Raw genomic sequence first — 26,557 nt, 5'->3', positions numbered from 1 at the left:
GATGGTTTTTGTTTTTAGTTTGAGTTAGTTTGAGTAATACTGTAAGGCAGAACATCTGAAAGGATCTCTGTTAATGAAAGTCAATATCGGGGTACCGAGCTTCGCTCGTTATTTATTTATTGATAAACAAAACACAATTCTTTAATATGATTGGGGAAGGACTACTATGCAAAGCCCAAAACTGTTTCTTCCCCGAATTTTCATTTAAACACTATAATTAGTCTAAAAAGAAGGCTATGTTCCATACACTTGAATTCAGGTCGAATTTCCAGTCCAAACATTTGAAAACAGAAAAGTTCCAATTTAGATTGTTTACAATCCAAATTGAATAACAAAATAACACTCACTAATCACTTGAAATTGTCAAATAATGATTAACTTTGAAAACTGATATTTTCAATTTAGAATGAAATGCCATGTTTTGTTCACTTATTTTACCTTTGAAACCCTTAAGCTAGGTTTACACCAAAGTTATCAACAAAATGTTAATAACTTAGTTCTTATAGATTCTATTAGATTGAACGGAACTTGACAATAACATATTATGTTCATCATGTGTATGATAAGTTATGTTCAATCTAATAAAATCTATAAGGATCAAGTTATCAACATTTTGTTAATAACTTTGGTGTAAATGCAGCTCTAAGGTTTCTTCATCTTTCAGGTCCTGTTTATATTCTACAGCTGGCTATACGTCAGTTAATGAATTTCGGGGATGAGGTATTTTGATTTTCCACTGACGCACTCACTCACTTCCATTATCCACAGATGACGAAAGTCTCAGCTGTTTTTCAAGGATGAATTATTATCCTTTTAATGTCCTTCAGCGAGTTTTCCCAGGGATGAGACCTCGTGCAATCGAATTTTTATATTGTAAACCAAAAATCCAAATTTAGTGAAAATCGTTAGAGCCGTTTTCGAGATCCGTTGGACATAAACAATCTTATAACCATATGAATAACCGTATAAATAACCAATAAATATATACAGAAATTGCTCGCTTAATATAATAGGATTAATGAATAATTTTGTTTTATTGCAGACAAGAGGTGGGATCTTCATCGGGCACAGAGGGGGAGACTACTGATGATGACATAGATTACTATGCCTACGAGAGAGAACCCCAGCCTGAACAAAATGGAGGAGTTGGAGGGGCGGAGAAGAAAAAAAGAAAAAGAAGAAGCGAAGTTCGTCTGTAGACTGTGGTGAGTTGTCTCATACTTTGAATAGGTGAAAAATTATTTCCAGTGCGGAGCACGGGTTACCTGCTAGTATCTCAATAAAAATATTGTTCTATAAAGTTTATATACAGGGTTGGGCAGGGAGGTATGGATGTATGGATGATTTGAAATAACATGTACACACTTATTTTTAAATGAAACTCAAATTTTCACTTTCCTTGCCCTATTACCATAGGTACCGTAAGGAAAGTATTGCTTTCCGGAAAAAAATTAAGGTACCCAAATTTCTAAATTTCTATACGTTTTAAGGTCCCCTGAGTCCAAAAAAGTGGTTTTTGGGTTTTGGTCTGTATGTGTGTGTGAGTGTATGTGTGTCTGTGTAAACGATATCTCATCTCCCAATTAACGGAATGATTTGAAATTTGGAACTTAAGGTCCTTACAATATAAGGATCTGACATGAACAATTTCGATTGAATGCAATAATTCAAGATGGCGGCTAAAATGGCGGAAATGTTTTCAAAAACAGGGGTTTTCGCGATAAACGGCAACAATGATTTTGATCAAATTTATACTCAAAATTGTCATTGATAAGCTCTATCAACTGCCACAAGTCCCATATCTGTAAAAATTTCAGGAACTCCGCCCCATCCATGCAAAGTTTTAATTTAGATTATCAATTATGAGGCTTCAGATACAATTTACACAAACAATTTTGTGCCGAGCACTATTTTTAATTCAGGCCTTTTCCCAAGTTATAATAGTTAATTTAATACGCAATAGACTAGAGCCATTATTGTAAGTGAGTTAGCGAAATAAATTATTTTCTCTCTCTATTATGAACGACCATGACTTCGAGTTTCCCATGATAGATATTTAAAAATTGTGGCTCCGAGTCGTCGAGGAATGTAGATTATGGAATTATCTCTAAAACTTAGCCTTCCTGTCGCGACATAAATTGCGATAAGCTGGAAAACAGCAAGCATTGAAATTATAACAAACTACCGATTTTGCAGTTACTATTTGGTCCAAAGGCTCTAGAAGCCACGCGACAATTGGTCAAATTGATTCCCTTCGCCCAATAGGAAACCTGTTTCTAAATACAGTAGTGGGGGGATTCCCCAACCGCGAGACCAGATTACGTTTCAGAGGACACTTTGCTAGGAGCACTACGAGAGTAAAGATGTAGTCATTATGTTTCGCCCTTTTTGGGCAAGTTTACAACTTTATATAATTAGTTAATGTAGGAGCTAGTTTTATTTTTATTAAAATTTAAATTTTCTAGTAGTGCCATGTCCTGAAAAGTTTAATTGTGTTTCTTCATCATGTACGAATAATTGTTTCTTCAAATAACCGCTAAGCGGTTCATGTGTGTCCCCAAACCAACTTCTTGTACTACCACCCCTTTGGTTCCGCAACTTTATGTAACACCGCTTCAAGACACCCGTTCAGACGACAGGTCTAGGGACGTAAGAGGACGTCGCCGTCAAGCCAAATTCAACCGGTAAAAGTTCACCGCCAAAAACAAGGTACTGTATCCCAGACGATAAAGCAACGTACAGACCAACGAAAGTGCAGTGTAGTGAAACAAAGGTTCATTCGAGAATGTCAATCAAAAGTGGGGATTCAAAATTATTATGAAATGGGTTATATGGGTTACTATCGACGAAACTTGGGTTCAACGGGCTTTTCTTTCTTGAGTAATTTCATGTTGAAATTAACTTGTTATTTGATGACTGATATTGTTTGGTTTTGTGACGTGTTGCTATCTAAACGGGGATAGTAATGCGCCCCCGAATCAGATGAAGAATGTCAACAAAGTAACATGAAATTGTTGTTTCTGTTGTTCGATTTTAGTTGCCAATGTTTATTGAAGCTGTTTGTATTTTTCAATTATTTTCAAATTGTAGTGTTATTCTATAGTATAAACCTATTAAATCAGGCATGGCAAGATTAATTGAAGTTTTCTTGACTCTAGCCCGTTCACCTGCATGAATTAGGTATAGACTCAGGTATTTTCTAGATGTGTCGGCCTATTTCTAAAATTCTAAAGTTTATTCAAAATTATCTTCTTTATCACCTTTAAAAAGGTCAGGCACAATTTCAAGTGGAAAAGATTGAGCATGAAAATATCTACAATATTAATGTTCAGTAACATTTTCACCTACAATTGAGAATAAGCTCGAAATCCTAGAAAATGTGATTATTCAATTGCAAACTGTTGGCAACTGTTGATTCTATTAAATCATTCACTATGAAGAGATAGCAGATCTCGTGTGTATCCAGCGTTATTGTCCTGACACCAGCTGGCTCAGATAAATCTTTGAATAGTAGACATGAGATGCGCATGAACACTAGCGTCAGGTGATCAATTTTCATAATGGCATGGAAAGTTGTGTCAGTGCGCCACACCAGATTTTTTGCTTTTTATTCCGGCTGTTATATCATAATTATGAATAGTCTCGTTAAATGAAATCATATGGAAGACAATTATATTGATAACAAGATCTTGTTAATAACAAGGAATTTTCTGTTAGAAACATGAGTTATTAACTTTTGTCAAGAGAAATTTTTGACGATTCAGTCAAGTTAATAACTTTTTGTTAATAACTCGTGTTATTAAAATTAAAGAGGAAAAATTAAAACATTGATAATGTACGAAAAATAAAATCTGTTTAATACTGTTCATTTTTGTCCATACACTCCTGTAGACGTAGTGAGAAGTTGTCCATACTCCTCTGAAGCATTGCACGTGGTACCGCTCGAATTTATTGTGTTATTGTTTCACTCAGGGCTTCAACGGTTCGTGGTTTATGTATACACGTGTTTTTAGGTAGCCCCATAGAAAATAGTCACAAGTAACAGGTCCGGTGACCGAGAAGGCCACTCTACATCTACACGCAACGAAATGAGGCGTCCAGGGAAGGTCTGCCTTAGATATTCCATAGCTGCTCTCGATTTATGGCATGTCGCCCCATCTTCTTGAAACCATACAGTATTGACGTTGATACTAGGGATGGGTATCGATAAATCGATGTTTAGAAACATCGATGTTTCAACATCAAACATCGATGTTTACTGTTCGATGTTTTTCACTTATCGATGGTTTTACCTAGACATCGGTCATTCGATGTTTTTCACACCAAAAAGGAATTTTTCAATCAGGCTCTCTGTATTTTTATGTGAGACTGTTGGATACTCTTGAAGATTTACATAACTGTGGCCCTTGTCAAGGTTAGATACCTATTTATAATTGAATAAGAGGTCGGATTTTTGTTTCTTAGGAAGAAAGAGTTTTTCTTATTACAAGTGCTTTCCTCAACATACGTTTAGTACCAATTATTAATCTAGCTCTGGAATAGAGGTCCTCGTTTAGTATGGAGTGTAGATAGCCATAAAAAACACCTCTATTCATTCTCATTTCCCAAATAAAACTATCAGGTATTGAATGAATACGATTATGAGTAACAAAGATTGCTAAAATTTAGCTAAGGATGAAATCCCAAGACAGAATCTTCGAGGATATCCCGAGAGGTTTCTGACTCAACTATGAAGATGACAAATCTTGTGAACTATAATAGAGTTGATGTATCTTTCTAGTCACAACCTGACTTCAATTATTTGAAAGACTGTTACTTGAATACCAAGTCTAAAATTGTTGTAATTCCAGTTAGTAACAGTTAAAATATTGAAACAATAGCTCCAGATAAAATTGTAGTCACTTTAGGAGTTGTTTTTTGTATTTTTAAGTATTTCGAGATTTGGTTAAAAGAATAATACCGTCTTAATTTCTCTTATACTAAACAATATTCAAATCTATAAAACAATATTTTAGATTTTTGGATTTTCTTTTTTATATTCGATTAAATATCAATCTCCGTTGATAACGTAGAGTCTGATTACCTACAACTACAAACAATTTATTAACTTTCAGTTTCATTGCTGCCAATCAATAATATTCCTTTATTGTCAACTACTTTTTGAAAGCTCTGTCCCTTTCTTTTACATGTACATGAAAAAGAAAATTGATTTCACTATCTGAGTTACTCTAAGGATATAATAATCTTCCGTAAAATGTACGGCAACACGTCGATGTTTAAAACATCGATGTTTACTGTTCGATGTTTTTCACTTATCGATGTTTAGGAGAAAAAAACATCGATGTTCAAAACATCGATATTTTGTCTTTCGATACCCATCCCTAGTTGATACGTCATCTCCTCAATTTGGCAGAAACAATTCACGCAGCGTCGGTAGGTAACGATCTGTATTGACAGTGACAGTTCGACCGTTTTCTCGAAAAAAATAATGGCTAATAATTAGTTTTATGGGGCTACCTAAAAGCACGTGTACACATAAACAAACCACGAACCCTTGAAGCACTGAGTGGAACAATAACACAATAAATTCGAACGGTACCATGTGCAATGCTTCAGAGGAGTATGGACATCTTCTCACAACGTCTACTGGATTGTATGGAAACAGATGTTATTTTTCGTACAAAATCAATGTTTTAATTTTTTCCTCTTTAATGTTTATAATGGCAACATCCAAGGTACACACTAAGAGATAAATTTTGAGTTTCGTTTAAAAATAAGTGTGTAACTGTTATTTCAAATCGTCCATACCTCCCTGCCCAACCTTATAATTCAATGAATTATGAATTGTGTTCAATTATGTTCCATAATTGAATAAAAACACACATATGTTGTCAAATTCTATACAGTTTTATTCGGTTCACGACCATGGTTTCGTGTCTGTTGACAAGTTGACAGTCAACTTGAAAATGTGACCGGTTTGGTCACGAAACCTTGGTCGTGAACCGAATTAAACTGTGTAGAATTTGACAACAAATGTGTGTTTTTATTCAATTATGGAACGGTTCTACAATATTGACAATGACTCAGTCGACAATTATGTCAGTATTTACATGGCTTTCACAGAACTATAATTTATCTAATTATTATTTTTTAATTAATTAATTAATTTTATTTTTGATGAAGATACAGAGCCCAAAAGACGTCGGTTGGATCCTGCAGTGGGAACAGTTTCGATGGCATACATATGCCGTCTGCACGACCGGCCCGGGGCGCTCATTTTGGAAAAATGCGTCGAAAAAGGGGTTCCCCCGGGGCCCCTTTTGGGGCGCCTCAAGGCGGGTGAGGACATCACTCTCGAAAATGGAACTGTGGTACGGTCCGATGAAGTTACCTCACCTAATGAGTCGGGGGCGGTTTTTATTGGTGAGTAAATGTTTTTATAATACTAATTATGTTATTAATATTACTGTATTACCTTTATTTGGACAATTTATTTTATGAAATTGGGATGAAAAGAAGTTTTGGACTGTAGTCTGTTTCTTTTGTCCTTAAGTTGATTGTAAATGATAAATAAATATTGTAAATTTATAAAATTATAATAGCTGGAATGAGATTACTTTACCTAATGAGTTAGGAGCTGTTTTTATTACTTTCCTTGCCCTATTACCATAGGTAAGGAAAGTATTGCTTTCCAAAATAAATTAAGGTACCCTAATTCCAAGTTTTTTATACGTTTCAAGGTCCTCTGAGTCCAAAAACATGATGTTTAATTTATTTATCACATTCTACACAAATACTTACCATGGACAGGGAAAGAAACAACAGGTTCATGCTCAAAACTGTCCTATTTCCCATCTATACTATAGCGTACTGTCCGAATCGAAATCTAGGTTATGTCACTTTCACTTTTAAAATAACAATTATGCTCTTCAAAGCTCAGAAAAATTGGCGAATTTTGAATCAAACTAGAACATTTTGAACCATAAACTTAACACAATTTATAGAAAGCTACAACTGTTTTTGGTTTCAATTTTTTGGTGAGTAAATGTAGGCCTATTTACAATATTTGAAATATCAATCAATCAATCAATCAAATCAGTTTTATTTTGTTTATTTTGTCAAAACATCAATAAAATCAAATTACATGCAAGAAATCCATAACAGGAAAATAATACAAATTCTCATAATAGACCGTGATTCAGAAAGAATACCACAACTTTGAAAATTGATAACTCTGCAAATAATAAACGGAGAGTAAAGCACTATCTGTCATCGATTTGAGGAAGCTCTGAAGTTTTTTTAGTCCCATATTTAGGCCCATTGGCACTCATCTGTCCGTTCCTATTTGAATGAAAACTATCCAAGGCAATGGATCGGCTGCTAAGCAGCTCGAGACAGAGCACTTCATCACTGGCCTCCAAGAAGCCCTAACCTCAACCCCTGAGATTTTTTTCTATGGGGGTACGTTAAAGATAAGGTGTATCGACCACCTCTACCAGCTAACATTGAGGAGCTCAAGGGAGAAATAGCAGCTATACAAACTGTTACGCCCGATATGCTACTGAGGGTGTGCAACGAGTTCGAGTATCGTATTGATATCACTCGAGTGTCTGGAAGAGGTCACATTGAACATTTGTAAACTTGTTTTCTAGTGGGGAAAAACTTAATTTAATACTCTTCATTTTATTTATTTATTTATAATTTTTACAAAGTAGCACTGATTGTGAGAGAAAAACTAAGAATACTCCTTGTACTATTTCTCTCCCAAATTTAGATAAAATTTTAAAAGTCCGAGATAGGTTTATGGTTTCACTTTTCTAAAATTTAGTCCATTTTTACTGAAAAAACAACGAAAACTAAGAATTTTAAATTTTGATGGTTAAAAACAGAATAAAAAAACAAAAATATCACACTCAAATCACCATTAATTGGAACATATTTGCGTAATTTGACAAAATTTAGAGCCAGAAAAAGCACAACTCACTATTCAGAACAGCTCTTCTTCTAACTAATTTTGATTCACAGCCCATGTTTCCTTGATTAAATACAGATTTTCAAAGTTGTGGTATTCTTTTTTAATCACCCTCTACACTAACACCCAGTTGCACAAGTATCTGTTAGCTTTTAATCATGATCAAATGCCACAAGAACCAATCAGAGAATCCTTTTTTTTTGAATAAACCTCTGGTTTGTTTGGTATTCAATCATAACTAAAATTTTAGAGTTTGAGAACTTGTTTTTTTTTAAACGTTCCAGTTGTGGAATGCCCAGATGAGAGGTTTTTGGAGCCGCTTGAGAACGAGAGACTATTCACCGCTCATCAGACTGCAGCATCGTGTCCGGAGGATGTGGCATTCCTAGTTGTTCACTTTTCACCGCCTGAAATCGTCAAACATCCCAAGTAATTTTATTTTTTTATGAACAGTATTAGGGTGGCCACTAACGACAGGACATGCATGATGAACGTGCATGATACAGAAGTCGTCATACATTGTTGTGTCATCACAGCAAAAGGCTTCAAACAAATCTTTCTTCTATGTTAGGCCAGGCGCACACAGGACCTCCTAAATACCGGACCTGAGCATACAAACAAGATGGCCGCCATGTTTGGTGGACTAACTTACTGCCATCAGCTAGGTTCTAGCTCTCTTTAATAACTTATTACTGTTCAAAATCATTTTTAAGAATTTAAATAAGGTTTAGTTTAATTTTTGAATGAATGAATTAATTTATTTTGCCAAAAACAAAATACAAAAAAGCTTTACAAAAAATAAATATAAGTATATGCTACTGCACTTAAACCAAGATACATACATTATTTATTTAATTAGATATAATAACGAAATGATATCCTTTACAGTACAAACAATAGTTTTAAAATGAAGATTCAATTTATGATCACATGCATAAGTACAGTAGGTGAGGTAAAAACACCGGCAAAAGGAAGATTCCTTGTGCGCCAGTGTGAGTCGTAAATCAGCTTAATCAGGGATGTAATATATAAACTTGAATCTAGCGTATGAAGTGTTCGAAAATATAATTTATAATATGAAGTTGATTATTGTATAAAAGTCAACGATTGGAAATAATTCAAGTTTAGCCATGCCTCTATGGCTCTTTTTCTGTGTTTATTATTTCGGAAATTATTAAGTGGAAATTCACTTTCTAGTATATTTATGAATTTACTGCTAATGTCAGTAGTAAAGTTGCCTTCTAAGAAGAGCTGAGTTGGTGTTATATATTTCATATTTTCTTATTGTATTAGGTCTAAGATTATAATTTATATCATCGGCTAGAGGGAAATTATGCTCGTATTTAAAACTGTAATTTGTTATGCAACTAAGATATAACTGTCGTATAGTTTTAACATCAAATTCACTGAACAAAATCTTACTATCATAAGTTCTAGGTTTCTTTAAAATTGTCTTTATGATGAATTTTTGTATTAGAAAAAGGTTTTTAATATGGGTATCGAAAGTCCCACCCCAAACTATTAAACCATATCGCATTAGGGATTCTACTAGTGCCGTATATACCTGTTTGCATTCTGAGAAAGATAGCACATTTTTCAATTTATAAAATTTATAAGATAGGTATTTTAGTCTCTTACATAGGAAGTTAACATGGATTTGAGACACTCATCGATCCATATACCAAGATATTTGAGGTTTGATTTCCTATTAATAACAGGGCAGGAACATCTATTAATGTTTGGTTGATTTATTGAAGAACAGTTTGAATGGATTTTTAACTTATATTGATTGTTAGGTTTACCCTCTCTCTTAATTAATTTAATTAAGGTTTTATTAAAGAAGTAATTATTTGATAGGGTAACTGGACTTTATTTGTTCTCATGCACATAGCATTCAAGTGCAATTCACATGCACATAGCTTATACTTATCGTTATTTTATTCTAGAATTCAATGTTCTCAATTTTCGCGACTTTGCTTGCTGGGGCAACTGATTATTATTCTTCATGTTGCAGTAATTGTTCAGAAATATATTGCCCAATACCTTTACACACGATTTAATTGTGTTGTAAGAAGGTTGAATGGAAAAATTGTAGGGAAGGCACCATCACATTTCCAAAAACCTTGTATATACGTCGACGCGCAATTAAAAAGGAACATACTTGTCAAATTTCATGAAAATTGAAAATCTATTACCGCGTTTCGCCGTAAATGCGCAACATATAAACATTTAAATATTAAGAGAGATGCAAAACCGTCGACTTGAATCTTAGACCTCACTTCGCTCGGTCAGTTATCCTTGAAATGCAAAATTTCCAAAAACCTTGTATATACGTCGTCGCGCAATTAAAAAAGGAACATACCTGTCAAATTTCATGAAAATCTATCACCGCGTTTCGCCGTAAATGCGCAACATATAAACATTCAAACATTTACGTTAAGAGAAATGCCAAACCGTTGACTTGAACCTTAGACCTCATTTCGCTCACATTTTTTTCTTTTTTTATAGGTATCAACGCTGGATGCACAGGTTTGCCTCCACCACCAACCACCTTATAATCAACGAGTCTAACCTGTGCAAAGGCAGTATAGCCGTACACCGCATCCAAACCAAACTGAATCTTCTCGACAAACAAGTGTTCCCCATTCTGCCGCTAGAAGGCGTTGTTGTCGCTCCTAATCATGACGTCACAACTGACAACTGTGATGTCATTGCAACTAGAAGTAATGACGTCACAACTGATAACAGTGACGTCGTCAGTACACCTTCCAACGGATCGCTGCAGGTTGGATCGGAAACTTCGTCGGAGTATATGTCAGCTGTGACGTCAGTGGATTCTTCCTCAGTGACGTCATCGGATACAACTGTGACGTCATCTGGTGCTAGTGATGAGTCTCTTGAAGGTGAGATGATATTCCATGTAATCTTTAATATATACTTCACAATAGATAGTAGTTTTTCAAGGTTTAATGGCCAGTTGCACTTAAATCCAATAAAATCAACCACTTTGAAGTTACGTCATCTAATGTAACCAAAATACACTTTATAATGAATACTTTTTATGTAGTTGAGAAGTTGATATTGTGTGTCATTCATATTAAATGAAAAAGATTAAGACATTGTCAAAAACCATAGATTTATTAATACTTAAAAGACCGGTTTCGGTTGTCAGAGATTGACAATGGTGTAATAACCTGCCATGAACCAGAAGGTTTGACAAACCCTCAAACATCAGTTTCTTCCCTAAGAAGAGAAATAAATTTTTTTCAACTTTAAAAACTAAAAGCTGATCAGACAGTTTTGGCTGACAGACTAAAAACGCTGAGGAGAGGTAGAAGTGGGGCTAGCATTCTAGTCTCCCCTCCAGCCAGCTGGTGGAAAAAGCTTTCCACTTTTGAATTTCTATCACGATTTTCTCAAAAATGACTCGACCGATTTTTTTCAAATTCATACCCTGTATAGTTATTTATCAGCTCTATCAACTGGCATGAGTCTTTTTCCTGGGAAACTAATTGGAGGTCCACCCCATTCTTGTGAAATGCACTTTGTAACCTCCTTCTCGTGCATGAGGTAGGTAGGTAGAGCAGTTTATAAAAAGAACACATAGTCGAGATATTTCATCTGTAGAAGAGCTGTTTTGACGACTTCAAAAAAATAATCGAATTTCACGATTCACACAAAGGAAAAAGTACTCTGAAAACAATTATATATATACACATATACAGTAGTCTGATCGTAGTTGCAAATATGTTGCCGCCAATCGTCATTATGTTATTCCCCTAAATTATTCTCGTTTAAGAATGAGGCTTACAGTTCAATGAACAAGGAAAGTTGTGTGAGTGTACCACACCAGATTTTTTCTTCAATTTATTTATGAATTCTGTTTCACTTTATAGGCGCAGTTGTCCATAGCAAGACTTTCACAACTGTCCACTTGCGACCCACTAAGCAGGTGGACACAGGAGACAAGCTACTGTTCGACAAGGCCGAATATCTGAAGGAGGCATTGACTGAGCCGGGCATCGACAAAGTCCTACTTGAGTTGGACGAGAAGCGGGGTCAACTGGACGCCAGTACATGCCACCAGGAGTATCCCCAGTGTGGTGTTCTTTGGGCACTGGGTCCTGTATACCTAACAAGGCTAGGAATACAAGCGGGATATTGGTTAATATCAGGTGGGTTCTACAATAGGGAAAAGATAGCATAAGAAGATATCACATGGTTTGTGGATTTCAGTCCAAGTTTGAAAGTTTTGTATCAAATTATGGTGGTGTGAATCAAGTTGTGTTGATACTGTATCATATGTGGTGATATGGTGGTTCATATGGTGGTTCATTTTGTGCCTGTCGTCTTTCACTCGTTCAATGTTGTTCTAGTAAATCTAACCTAATTCCGTACTCAAATATAATTTGTTAAAGTGACTATTTCTTCGTTGTAACTACTTCTTCCACTTGTAGACGGTATGAGTGCATGCGGGATTTGCTCCGTAGTCCTTGCGAGGACCGAGAAGGATAAAATCAAATGTGGTCAATGTAAGGTCATGTACCATGCTAAGTGTGTAAATCTCACCGCTGTTGAACTGCAACATATCGCTGGTAAGCCGTGGTCGTGTAGTAAATGCCTTAAAATGAAGAGACTTAATCGCTCATTGACGGAAGGTGATATTTCGGTGAGTAATGTCGATTCATTTGATTATACTGATGCTTTCGTGACTGAACCGCTGACTTTGGATCGAGTCAAAGTGTTGATCTCGGACTGTTTGAAAGAGTTATTGTTCAAATGGACGAAAAAATCTCAAACTCCTTGCTTCCTATTAGTGCTAATCTTGCTAGTAATAATGAGCTCCTGAAAGAATTGCAGAAGACTATCGCTAGTCAGAATGAAACTATCAAGTGTCTCCGTTCCGAAAATGTAGAATTGAAGCATAAAGTGATTAAACTCAGTAGTGATTTTGATGATTTGGAACAATATTCGCGTAGAGAATGTATCGAAATACACGGTGTTCCCGAGGCGAGAAATGATAATTTGCAAAAGCTATTCCAGGATGTAGGGAAAGCAATTAAATTTAAAAAGGGCTACGAGGAGAGGTAGAAGTGGGGCTAGCATTCTAGTCTCCCCTCCAACCAGCTAGTGGAAAAGCTTTCCACTTTTCTTTCTGTAAAATTTCACACTTTTTCATCGCCTACCTCCTGAGACAGACCGAGCTGACCCGTGGATGGACATCCCCTGGTTCTCCATTCAGACCATGGCAACTTAGGATGGACATCAAAGTATAAACGGTATCGTTCCACATTCAATTATTTTCTATATTGTTTTGATTTTAGAAATTCCAAATTAATTATAAATGAATATGTTTTTTGAACTGTCAAATAACTGTTTAAATAAAAAAAAAAAAAACACAATTCTGTCTAACGTTTTGAAAAATCATTAGCAACAAGTTAATTTCAATTTTTTTTAAATTGATTAATGCTCAAAATTTCATAACCCTCCTTAATTGTTCTGTATTAGAATAGTTGTAGCATAACTAATTTTATAAAACCCAAATATGTTAAAATTCACATTTAAATCTCACAGAAATTTCTTCTTTTAAATAAAATAAATCTGACTCCTAAAAAAAATGATTTTCTTTCAAATTCCAATAAACATCTCTGAGAGAGCGGAGTAAAGGTGGAAGATACTGACTACAGTGGTCCAATGAAGGCCATAAAATTATAATAATAATAATAATAAACATCTAGTTATAATAAAAAAAAACCCAACTGCTTTGGCTTTGCTCTACCATCAAATGCTACGCAACAACAATTTACAGTGTTCCCGTAGGGAACTGGTGGATCGCCCCTTTTATTACTTTACAAACAGGTCCAATCATTTATTTCAAATGATGGATTCTTCTGTTCATATCATTTAATGTTACAAACCGAAACCGGTCTTTCTAAGTATCAATAAATCTATGGTTTTTTGAGAATTTCTTAGTCTTTTTCATTCAATATTATAATGCATATTTCAACGTTTCGTGGCCAGTTAGAATCCAATAAATTTAACCACCTTGAAATGATGTCAGTCAATGTAACGTGGAACAGTGAACGAATTTGATATTATGCTACCTGAGGTTGTGCAGTAATGACAGGAAAAGTTGTGTGAACATGTGTAAACGGACATGTCTTTCAGACTTTATGTGAAAGACTTCGAACGAAAAGCAGCTTTTTACAGCAGCTTCCAACAATAAATAAACCACCGGAAAATCACAAATTATCATTATACAAAAATAATTTAGCCACAATAGAGCAGCAAAGAAAAATGTCGTTGAAGCCTTTCGCTGATGACAAAAATAATTCGCCCCACTTGGATGTAATGAGTGGTTTACGTGCGTCATATGGAGGCCGAAAGTGATTGTTTTCTGACCAGGCCGGTAAAATTTTTCCCCACTTGGATGTAATGAGCTGGTTTACGTGCGTCATATGGAGGCCGAAAGTGATTGTTTTCTGACCAGGCCGGTAAAATTTTTTCGCCCCACTTGGATGTAATGAGCTGGTTTACGTGCGTCATATGGAGGCCGAAAGTGATTGTTTTCTGACCAGGCCGGTAAAATTTTTTCGCCCCACTTGGATGTAATGAGCTGGTTTACGTGCGTCATATGGAGGCCGAAAGTGATTGTTTTCTGACCAGGCCGGTAAAATTTTTTCGCCCCACTTGGATGTAATGAGCTGGTTTACGTGCGTCATATGGAGGCCGAAAGTGATTGTTTTCTGACCAGGCCGGTAAAATTTTTTCGCCCCACTTGGATGTAATGAGCTGGTTTACGTGCGTCATATGGAGGCCGAAAGTGATTGTTTTCTGACCAGGCCGGTAAAATTTTTTCGCCCCACTTGGATGTAATGAGCTGGTTTACGTGCGTCATATGGAGGCCGAAAGTGATTGTTTTCTGACCAGGCCGGTAAAATTTTTTCGCCCCACTTGGATGTAATGAGCTGGTTTACGTGCGTCATATGGAGGCCGAAAGTGATTGTTTTCTGACCAGGCCGGTAAAATTTTTTCGCCCCACTTGGATGTAATGAGCTGGTTTACGTGCGTCATATGGAGGCCGAAAGTGATTGTTTTCTGACCAGGCCGGTAAAATTTTTTCGCCCCACTTGGATGTAATGAGCTGGTTTACGTGCGTCATATGGAGGCCGAAAGTGATTGTTTTCTGACCAGGCCGGTAAAATTTTTTCGCCCCACTTGGATGTAATGAGCTGGTTTACGTGCGTCATATGGAGGCCGAAAGTGATTGTTTTCTGACCAGGCCGGTAAAATTTTTTCGCCCCACTTGGATGTAATGAGCTGGTTTACGTGCGTCATATGGAGGCCGAAAGTGATTGTTTTCTGACCAGGCCGGTAAAATTTTTTCGCCCCACTTGGATGTAATGAGCTGGTTTACGTGCGTCATATGGAGGCCGAAAGTGATTGTTTTCTGACCAGGCCGGTAAAATTTTTTCGCCCCACTTGGATGTAATGAGCTGGTTTACGTGCGTCATATGGAGGCCGAAAGTGATTGTTTTCTGACCAGGCCGGTAAAATTTTTTCGCCCCACTTGGATGTAATGAGCTGGTTTACGTGCGTCATATGGAGGCCGAAATTGAATAAAGTTTTTGCATAAGATACTATCATTTTATTTGGATGAATGAAATACAAATGAGATATTATAAACTATTCAAATTAAATTTTCAGAGTATAATAGAATCTAACCTCGAACCTCCTAGTACAGCGTTTATCACGGAACATAGTGGATAAACGGAATCATTTTATGCTTCTAGAATTCAATAAGTATTCTGTAATAATATACTATCATTTTATTTGGATGAATAAAATACAGATAAGATATATTATAAACTATTCAAATAAATCGATTTTCAGAGTAGGATAGAACTTCTAACCCAAACTTCCATTGACATTCAGATTGGCCAAATTCAAGTTGCTAAAACAGCTGATCAAAAACTTTTCATTATTTGTGTTTATCATTCAATAATTAAAACATTTATATAATATCATCTTATTGTAATTTGGAAGAATAAAAAGTATAAACTCAACCTCTTACATAATTGAACATAATCTTTTAGGTTATTTAGACAAATCAGAATAAAAATAAAAATACTTGGACAATTCTTGATATTCAGATTACCTCAGATTTGCTAGAGCTATGACCTTCCACTTTTGCTTTCGGAAGTGCTTATAATAGACAATTATTCTCATATATATATTGTTTATTTTTCTGTGTGGCGAAACACGAAACGTTCTCTCCATGGGCAAAAATGTTTTTCCGGAAAAGTCCCATTTTCGGCCCTAGGTGCGAAATATACTATAACCTCAAATAGAGCAGCAAAGAAAAATAAACAACACATCTCAAAAAATGTCGTTTGAAGCCTTTCGCTGATAACAAAAATAATTTAACCTCAAATAGAGCAGTCAAAGAAAAATAAACAACACCTCTCAAAAATGAAGCCTTTTGCTGATGGCACAACATGTATGACGAAGATGTGGTTCACACATGTCCAACATACTTGTCCCGTCGTCAGTAGCTACCCTTAGTGTGCTATCTGCTTTGTCGAATGATAGATAAGGATAGCAAACCCACTGTTAATCAAATACCGTCTTATAACGTGGACCTCACTATATTAAATGTTGACTCATCATACGAATCACAGATCATGTGTAAGCTGGATTATTAGATGCACTAGCAATTAACTCAATGCTAATTGAAATATTTCTCTTGAATTTCCACTGCTTTCAATTGAAAAGGTGACAGAATATCGACGGCATTATGAGTGGAGTTCTATGGCCGGGAGGGTTTTATTTTATAGTTTATTTCCATTTTTCTGTTTCATTACTCAGGCGCAGTAGTCTCTTTATTAATAGTTTATTTTCATTTCACTTTCCTTGCCCTATAGGTAAGGAAAGTATTGCTCTCCAAAAAAATTTAAGGTACCCTAATTTCATGTTTTCTATACGTTTCATTACTTTCCTTTCCCTATTACCATAGGTAAGGAAAGTATTGCTCTCCAAAAAATTTAAGTTACCCCAATTTCATGTTTTCTATACGTTTCAAGGTCCTCTGAGTCCAAAAACTGATTTTTGGGTGTTGGTCTGTGTGTGTGGGTGTGTGTGTGTGTCTGTTAACACGATAACTCCATCCTAATTAACCGATTGACTTGAAATTTTAAACTTATGGTCCTTATACCATGAGGATCCGACAATAAGAAATTCAATAAAATTCAATTCAAAATGGCGGATAATGGCTAAAAAACCATGTTTTTCACGGTTTTCTCGAAAACGGCTTTAACGATTTTCTTCAAATTTATACCCTAGATAGCTATCACAAGCCCTATCACTGACATGAGTCTCATTTCTGGAAAATTGCAGGAGCTCCGTAATATTCCTGAGAAGAATGAATTTTGTTAAATTTCTATCACGATTTTCTCGAACTTCGAGCTTATTTCCAATTTTAGGTGAAAATGTTACTGGACATTAATTGTAGAGATTTTCATGCCCAATCTTTTCCACTTTGAATTTTTTGTTTAAATTGTATCTGAAGCCTGATAATTGGGAATCTAAAATCAAACTTTGCATAGATGGGGCGGAGCTCCTGAAATTTTTACAGATATGGGACTAATGGCAGTTAATAGAGCTTATCAATGACTTTTTTAGGTATAAATTTGCTCAAAATCGTTGGAGCCGTTTTCGAGAAAATCCCGGAAAACCCTGTTTTTGACAACATTTTCGCCATTTTAGCCGCCATCTTGAATTGCATTTGATCGAAATTGTTCGTGTCGGATCCTTATAGTGAAAGGACCTTAAGTTCCAAATTTCAAGTCATTCCGTTAATTGGGAGATGATATATCGTGTACACAGACACACATACACTTACACACACATACAGACCTAAACCCAAAAACCACTTATTTGGACTCAGGGTCCTTGAAACGTATAGAAATATGGAAATTGGGGTACCTTAATTTTTTTCGGAAAGCAATACTTTCCTTACCTATGGTAATAGGGCAAGGAAAGTAAAAAGTACTCTGAAAACAATTATATATACACATGATAATTATATACAGTAGTCTGATCGTAGTTGCAAATATGTTGCCGCCAATTGTCATTATGTTATTCCCCTAAATTATTCTCGTTTAAGAATGAGGCTTACAGTTCAATGAGCAAGGAAAGTTGTGTGAGTGTACCACACCAGACTTTTTCTTCAATTTATTTATGAATTCTGTTTCACTTTATAGGCGCAGTTGTCCATAGCAAGACCTTCACAACTGTCCACTTGCGACCCACTAAGCAGGTGGACACTGGAGACAAGCTACTGTTCGACAAGGCCGAATATCTGAAGGAGGCATTGACTGAGCCGGGCATCGACAAAGTGCTACTTGAGTTGGACGAGAAGCGGGGTCAACTGGACACCAGTACTTGCCACCAGGAGTATCCCAGTGTGGTGTTCTTGGGCACCGGGTCCTGTATACCTAACAAGGCTAGGAATACAAGCGGGATATTGGTTAATATCAGGTGGGTTCTACAATAGGGAAAAGATAGCATAAGAAGATATCACATGGTTTGTGGATTTCAGTCCAAGTTTGGAAGTTTTGTATCAAATTGTGGTGTTGTGTATCAAGTTGTGTTGATACTGTATCATATGTGGTGATACTGTATCATTTCGTGGTGATACTGTAGCATTCATAGTGATAGCATAGAGAAAATATAACATAGTAAGAAGATATCCCATGGTTTGTGGAGTTTATTCCAAGTTTGGAAGTTTTGTATCAATTATGGTGTTGTGTATCAAGTTGTGGTGATAAGTAAGGGAGAAGTGAGAGGATGTGAGTTGATGCTTAACACCAAATCGATAGAGAGGGTGCAACAGTTCACGTATCTGGGAACCTTGATCAATGAGAAATGGGATCATTCTCAAGAGGTAAAATGCAGAATAGAAAAAGTGAGGGCTGCATTCAATCAGATGGCAAAACTGTTCAAGAGTCACAACCTTAATATGCACATCAAATTCATACTCCTCCACTGCTACATTTTCTCAATACTCTTCTATGGGATGGAGTCATGGACATTGACCAAGTCAACTGAAAAAAGACTCAAGGCTTTTGAGATGTGGCTGTATAGAAGAGTGTTTAGGATTTCATGGATGGACAGAGTGAACAACAAAGGTGTATTGGAGCGAATGGATAAGGATTTGGAAGCGATGAACATCATCAAGAGCAGGAAGCTTGCATATTTCGGCCAGATCATGCGCAATGAAGAAAAATACGGCCTGCTGAAATCCGTTCTCCAAGGAAAGATCTATGGCAGAAGAGGACCAGGAAGAAGGAGAATATCATGGCTGAAAAACCTGCGTACCTGGTTCTCCAAAACTACAACAGAACTTTTCAGGAAGGCTGTAAATAAGATATCCATAGTCAGGCTGATCGCCAATATTCGGAACGAATAGGCACTAGCAGAAGATGAAGAAGTATCAAGTTGTGTTGATACTGTATCATATGTGGTGATACTGTATCATTTCGTGGTGATACTGTATCATTCATAGTGATAGCATAGAGAAAATATAACATAGTAAGAAGATATCCCATGGTTTGTGGAATTCTATCCAAGTTTGTAAGTTTTGTATCAAATTATGGTGTTGTGTATCAAGTTGAGTTGATACTGTATCATATGTGGTGATACTGTATCATGTGTGGTGATACTGTATCATGTGTGGTGATACTGTATCATGTGTGGTGATACTGTATCATTCATAGTGATAATATGTTAATTCTGAACTAAGAAAAAAACAAAGAAATACCTTTTCGAACTACTGAGGGGGGTAGCTTGGAAATTGAAGGCAATAATATAGAATCTGTAAGTAGTATAAGCGTTCATGGAGTGGTGATTGACTCTGATCTTTCATGGAAACCACATCTGGAATGCCTGAAAACCAAACTTAATTCAGCAATTTTCATTCTCAGAAACCTAAAGGCTTCTCTGGATTCGATGGCTCTTAAAAGTGTGTATTTCGCCCTGTTCGCCCTTCTGAACTATGGAATTATTTTTTGTATCAAATTATGATGTTGTGTATCAAGTTGTGTTGATACTGTATCATTTGTGGTGATACTGTATCATTTCGTGGTGATACTGTAGCATTCATAGTGATAGCAAAGAAAAAAGATGGCATAAAAAGATATCCCGTGGTTTGTGGATTTCATTCCAAGTTTGGAAGTTTTGTATCAAATTATGGTGTTGTGTATCAAGTTGTGTTGATACTGTATCATATCGTGGTGATACTTAATCATTTCGTGGTGATACTGTATCATTCATAGTGATAGCAAAGAGAAAAGATTGCATAAAAAGATATCCCATGGTTTGTGGATTTCAATCCAAGTTTGGAAGGTTTGTATCTAATTATTATGTTGTGTGTCAAGTTGTGTTGATACTGTATCATGTGTGGTGATACTGTATCATTTCGTGGTGATACTGTATAATTCATAATGATGGCATAGAGAAAAGATAGCATAAAAAGATATCCCATGGTTTGTGGAATTCATTCCAAGTTTGGAAGTTTTGTATCAAATTATGGTGTTGTGTATCAAGTTGTGGTTATACTGTATCATTTCGTGGTGATACTGTAGCATTCATAGTGATAGCATAATGAAAACATAGCATAAAAAGATATCCCATGGTTTGTGGAATTCATTCCAAGTTTGGAAGTTTTGTATCAAATTATGGTGTTGTGTATCAAGTTGTGTTGATACTGTATCATATGTGGTGATACAGAGTTATATGTGGTGATACTGTATCATTTCGTGGTGATACTGCACGCAGTATAGCATAAGAAAATGTCCCATGGTATAGGTCATTTATGCTTCAAATTCCACGTTATAATGACAGTGGAGGAAGATACAAGATCAACGTTGTCGATTCTCTACAGCGTTTCGATCAAATTTGATAAAAATGGTATCGTTGCGGAGCTGGAAAATGATAGCGCTATCTGCTTTGTCGAATGATAGACAAGGATACCAATGTTAATCAGATACTTCCATTATAACGTGAACCTCACTAACCCTCCATTTATCCTATCACAATCATAATGTCTCACAATCTAATCTATAGTGAGGTCCACGTTATAATGGCAGTGGAGAAAGATAGGAGATCAACGTTGCCGATCCTCTGTCTTGTCAATGCCTTCTATAGACGGTAGCTGATACAGGTTTATTGATTTAAAATCAACTATTCATTCTCGTATAATAACTATAAAAAAGATCAGCTGGTATTTTTTTTTGAAATCTTTTTCACCAATCACGTATTAGATTGTAGGCCTACACTGCGACGTTGCAATATCGTAGGCTGCGGCCTTGTATTAGAGGTGGCTATGATAATAATCAATTATATTTTTTAAGCAAGGAATTATATTTTTCAATAATTTCATAATGAATTCTCATAAGATGGAATACTTTGTTGAGTAATTATTAATTCTACATTGTTGAGAGACTATCTGGCAACAGAGCAAAGCGAGAAAGAGATAGCGCTATCCGCTTTGTTGAATGATAGACAAGGATAGCAATACCATTGCTAATCAAACACTGCCATTATAACGTGGACCTCACTAGAGATGAGTAATCCTAATCTAATCATATATTTCTTCTCTTTTTCTCTAGTGCCGATTGCTGTATGCTGCTAGACTGTGGAGAAGGTACGTTGGGTCAGCTGGTACGTTTCCATGGTACGTCACGCGTGCAACACGTGTTAGGCTCGCTACGTGCGGTGTACGTATCTCATTTGCACGCCGACCACCATATTGGATTGATCGGTCTGCTCAAAGCGTGGCGCAATGCGCAGAAGTCTGCTGCGCAGGAGGTAAATCTGAAAAAAAATGTTCCAAGAAAATAATGTTCATTGTTTGTTATGGGAGTGTTCACACATTTGCTGAAAATGAATTACGTTAATTGGTATGGGAGTGTTCATACATTCATTGAAAATGAATAACGTTGTTTCTTGTGGGAGTGTTAACACATTCGGAGAAAATTAATTACCTTGGTTCAGTTTGTTTGTTTGTTACTTTCATTGCCCTATTACCATAGGTAAGGCAAGTATTGCTTTCCAAACAAATTTAAGGTACCCTAATTTCATGTTTTCTATACGTTTCAAGGTCCCCTGAGTCCAAAAACATGATTTTTGGGTGTTGGTCTGTGTGTGTGTGTGTCTGTGAACACCATAACCTCATTCCTAATTAACCGATTGACATGAAATTTTAAACTCAAGGTCCTTATACCATGAGGATCCGACAATAAGAAATTCAATAAAATTCAATTCAAAATGGCGGATAATGGATAAAAGAACATGTTTTTCACGGTTTTCTCGAAAACGGCTTTAACGATTTTCTTCAAATTTATACCCTAGATAGCTATTTAGAAGCCCTATCAACTGACATGGGTCTCATTTCTGGGGAAATTGCAGGAGCTCCGTAATATTCCTGAGAAGAATGAATTTTGTTAAATTTCTATTACGATTTTCTCAAAAATGACTTGACCGATTTTTTCAAATTCATACCCTGTATAGTTATATATCAGCTCTATTAACTGGCATGAGTCTCCTCCCTGAGAAATTAACAGGGGGTCCAGCCCATCCTTGAGAAATTTACTTTGTAACCTCCTCGTGCGTGAGGTAGGTAGGTAGAGCAGTTTATTCAAAAGAACTCATGACGATATTTTATTTGTAGAACAGCTGTTTTGACAACTTTAAATAAAAATCCTCAAATTTCATAATTCAAACAAAGGAAAATGTACTCTGAACACAATAACAATAGTATAATCGTAGTTTCAATTATTTAGCCGCCAATCGGCATAATGTTATTCCCCTAAATTATCCTCGTTAATGAGGCTTATAGATCAATGAGCAAGGAAAGTTGTGTGAGTGTACCACATCAGATTTTTTTCAATAGTTTCCTACATACTCTTAAGGCCCGTCGCAAAGTAGACTCACGCTAATCCACGAAAAGCAACCCACGCCGTGGCTTGTTTTGTAAACCATTGCTATAGAATTATTCATAATCAATCAGCTGACAAGTGGATTATTCATTGCATGCATTACACAGAGGTCTGGAGAAGCCTGGCAATGGTTTACAAAACATCCCACGGCGTGGGCTGCTTTTCCTGGATTAGCGTGGGTCTACTTTGCGGCGGGCCTTATCAGAGTATAGGAATTGTCAGAATTTATAACACTCATACGATAACACAAAAAAGGAGAAGAAATTACACAAAGGAACCCTCTCTACACACAAACTCAGCCGTGGTATAGAACACTCCAACCATCAATAAGCTCTTCAACTCCTTCTCAAAAACATGGACATCATCACAATTTTTCAAATTATTTGACAGCTTTCTAACTAGTAGTCCTCTGAACAGTAGACCTCACGCAGTATTCTCATCCACAAGTACCTGATTGAAACTATAGACCTTATGGAAATAAAGCAATAGACTGGCTTCTCCACACATTTGTGTAATCACTTGTCAGCTGATTTATGATGAATAATTCTATAGTCTGATCTTTACAGTACTCTAATATTGGCGTATGAAGGAGGCTCCTTTTTCCTTTTATATTATCCTTGAAATGCAAAATTTTCAAAAACCTTGTATATACGTCGACGCGCAACTAAAAAAGGAACATACTTGTCAAATTTCATGAAAATCTATTACCGCGTTTTGCCGTAAATGCGCAACATATAAGCATTTAAACATTAAGAGAAATGGTGCAACTCTGGCTGCAACTGTCTACAACGTTGATGGAAAGATATTACATTTTCAAGATGTTCTATGTTTTTGAACAGGTAGTATTATAGTCAACTGTGTACTAATGTTAATGGAAAGATACATTTTCAAGTTCGATGTTTTTGAACGGGTAGTATTATAGTCCACAAGACAGCTGATTTATGATGAATAACTCTATAGTCTGATTTTTACTCTAATATTGGCGTATGAAGGAGGCTCCTTTTTCCTTTTTTTATTATCCTTTAAATGCAAAATTTCCAAAAACCTTGTATATACGTCGACGCGCATCTAAAAAAGGAACATACCTGTCAAATTTCATGAAAATCTATTACCGCGTTTTGCTGTAAATGCGCAACATATAAACATATAAACATTTAAACATTTGAACATTTAAACATTTAAACATTAAGAGAAATGCCAAATCGTCGACTTGAATCTTAGACCTCACTTCGCTCGGTCAATAAATTTAAGGCCCATTTATGTTGGATTTTTCAAAAAGAGCTGTTCTATGATACAGTGAAGCATAGTCTCCTCTATTTCTTGTATTGTATCTATGTGTATCAGCATATTTCTAGACATAGTCTTTCTTTTAACAGGCATTATAACCTCATATATATAAATAGAGGGAACAGTTAGTTTGTCTAGTTCTTTAAAGTGATCTCTACAGGACTCTGTAGTTATAATACTTGTAATATTGCCCTCACAGCCATTTTTTCGAGCTTAAACACTCTCTCCAAATTCTGGCAGGACCCACCCCACACAATAATGGCATAGCGGATGTGTGACATTATGAGTGAGTGGTAGACTGCCACGGTCAGTTTGGTACAAGGTCTATAAATGCAGGTCATGACACTCATGTTCCTTATGGAGCGGCCATTTTATGGGATCTTTATGGCGGTACATTTGAAACCCCAATCCAATTTAATTTGCTCGTAAAAAAATTATGCATTTTAAAAACAATATTCTAGTTCAGATAATATGTGAATTCAGGTTTTCAATTTTTAAATAATGAAATTTCAATAATAAATGCTTCAATTATTCATTTATTTATCATTAAAAATCGTTCTTATTCTTGTAACTCAAGGATTATGATTCATAAGGCATTGGGACAAGACAGAAATATGCGGGGCCAACTTCAAAAAGAGTTTTAAGTTCCCGATCAATTAAATCTAAAAATCAACAATTCAGTTCCTAGTTGGAATCTAAATATTACTATTCTGTCGGAACAATTTATTTTACAATTCAAAGCCAAGCAATATCCCTTGAACAATATTACAAAATAACACATCATGTTGTTCAATCCATAATGATAACAGGTGAAACATTTTAAAATTGGTGAACTAAGACCCCATAAAATGGCGATTTTGCAATGCATCACGGGATTGTGTCATGACCCGTATTTATAGACAGACCTTGACACAGTTCACCGCCGACAGTGCTATCTGTCGGCAAAAGTTGAACAACAATGGCCGCCGACTCGACTACAACACTATGATGAAGTTCCCGTTTCAAATTTGATTAGTTAATGATGATTATTCGTTGGTTGGTATTTTGAATAGCATGGGATATAAAGAAAATATTTATACATTTTTATAGTATACTGATATGAAGTTTGTAATAATTTTAGCATGAAACATATATTTCATATATTGATCAAATGTCTGGTTGAGGTATTTAATTTAGTTGTTTTAATGACTTCTCTATATGCTTCCTCATCTGAGCTCAGACCTTCTACCTATTTCAAATGTAAGCTTTTAAAATAGAGATGCTTCCCATGTTTTTCTGTTTTTTTTTTTCTACCGAGAGCGAAAAAGTGACACTTTAGTATTATGTTTCAGGGAGTAAAGTAGGCTCTTTAGACAGTAGCTGGAGGAATAGCTATATGTATTAAGAGCGTAATGCGCGACTTTATCGCTTGCGCAAAACAGTTATCATGCGACGCGAAACGGAGCGTGATAATTTTGCAAGAGGGATAAAGAAGCATTACGCGCGAATTACATACAAAATTTTTCTACAACTGCCCAAACCTGTTAAATTACTTACATCGGTGGAGTTACAATTACCGACTTTTTAGGTTAAGATCTGACCTTTTGGCGAGCTGCTTACCATCAGCTGATTAGCGAGCGTAAAGAAACTCTTCTGCGCATGCGCGAATGATTTGCAAGCGAAAAAGAAAATCTACTGCGCATGCGCGGATGGTTAGCGAGCGAAAAAGTAGATTCTCCTTAGAAATAGGCTGTTTTACGAGGAGAATTGAGTATGTAAATTCTTTTTTTACGCGCAGTTGTAGAAAAATGATATTTGTTATCAGATCCGTGCTCTTAATCCGTGTTTTTCAACGAATAAAACGTTTTTGAATTGAATAATCTTTGCTATTGAATTTAACAGGGTGTAATAGAGGGGTAGACATTGTTATAAATGTTAAGTATTGTAATAACAGGGTGTGAAATAGCAGGAGTTGTAACATTTTTGTTTTTCTTTTGGCAACAGGATTCTACAACGCATGCGCAGAAGCTGTTTTTGGTTGCACCTCGACAGATAATGTCATGGCTGGATCATTATGATGCTCATTTTGAACGTGTGATGGATGGAGTTGAGTTGGTACCTAATTCGGATTTGGTAAGTGTCAATCAATTCATCCCTGTTTTCGAAAATTCTCGTTATTTATTAATGGAAAATATATTTTCTTGACAGATAATTTACAGTTGATTATTTTTACTTTCCTTGCCCTACTACCATAGGTAAGGAAAGTATTGCTTTCCAAAAAAAATTAAGGTACCCCGATTTCAAGTTTTCTATACGTTTC

At 35.9% G+C, this 26,557-nt stretch overlaps 1 protein-coding gene across 1 annotated transcript in view; it reads left to right on the top strand.

Annotated features, from left to right (window-relative positions):
- Window positions 1-26,557, top strand: part of LOC111057914 (ribonuclease Z, mitochondrial-like) — a 44,690-nt gene that overhangs the window by 8,147 nt on the left and 9,986 nt on the right. Inside the window, exons 4-12 of the mRNA XM_039435170.1 lie at window positions 1,043-1,197; window positions 6,184-6,423; window positions 8,257-8,401; window positions 10,481-10,875; window positions 11,869-12,147; window positions 18,235-18,511; window positions 21,643-21,841; window positions 26,242-26,370; window positions 26,446-26,455. Of these exons, the coding sequence (XP_039291104.1) occupies window positions 1,043-1,197; window positions 6,184-6,423; window positions 8,257-8,401; window positions 10,481-10,875; window positions 11,869-12,147; window positions 18,235-18,511; window positions 21,643-21,841; window positions 26,242-26,370; window positions 26,446-26,455 (1,829 nt within the window). The remainder of the gene's footprint in view (window positions 1-1,042; window positions 1,198-6,183; window positions 6,424-8,256; window positions 8,402-10,480; window positions 10,876-11,868; window positions 12,148-18,234; window positions 18,512-21,642; window positions 21,842-26,241; window positions 26,371-26,445; window positions 26,456-26,557) is intronic.

The sequence above is a fragment of the Nilaparvata lugens genome, chromosome 8, assembly GCF_014356525.2.
Source record: "Nilaparvata lugens isolate BPH chromosome 8, ASM1435652v1, whole genome shotgun sequence".
NCBI classification, from domain to species: domain Eukaryota; kingdom Metazoa; phylum Arthropoda; class Insecta; order Hemiptera; family Delphacidae; genus Nilaparvata; species Nilaparvata lugens.
Note: the sequence above shows the minus strand (reverse complement) of the source record. Positions and strands in the feature narration are given on the sequence as shown.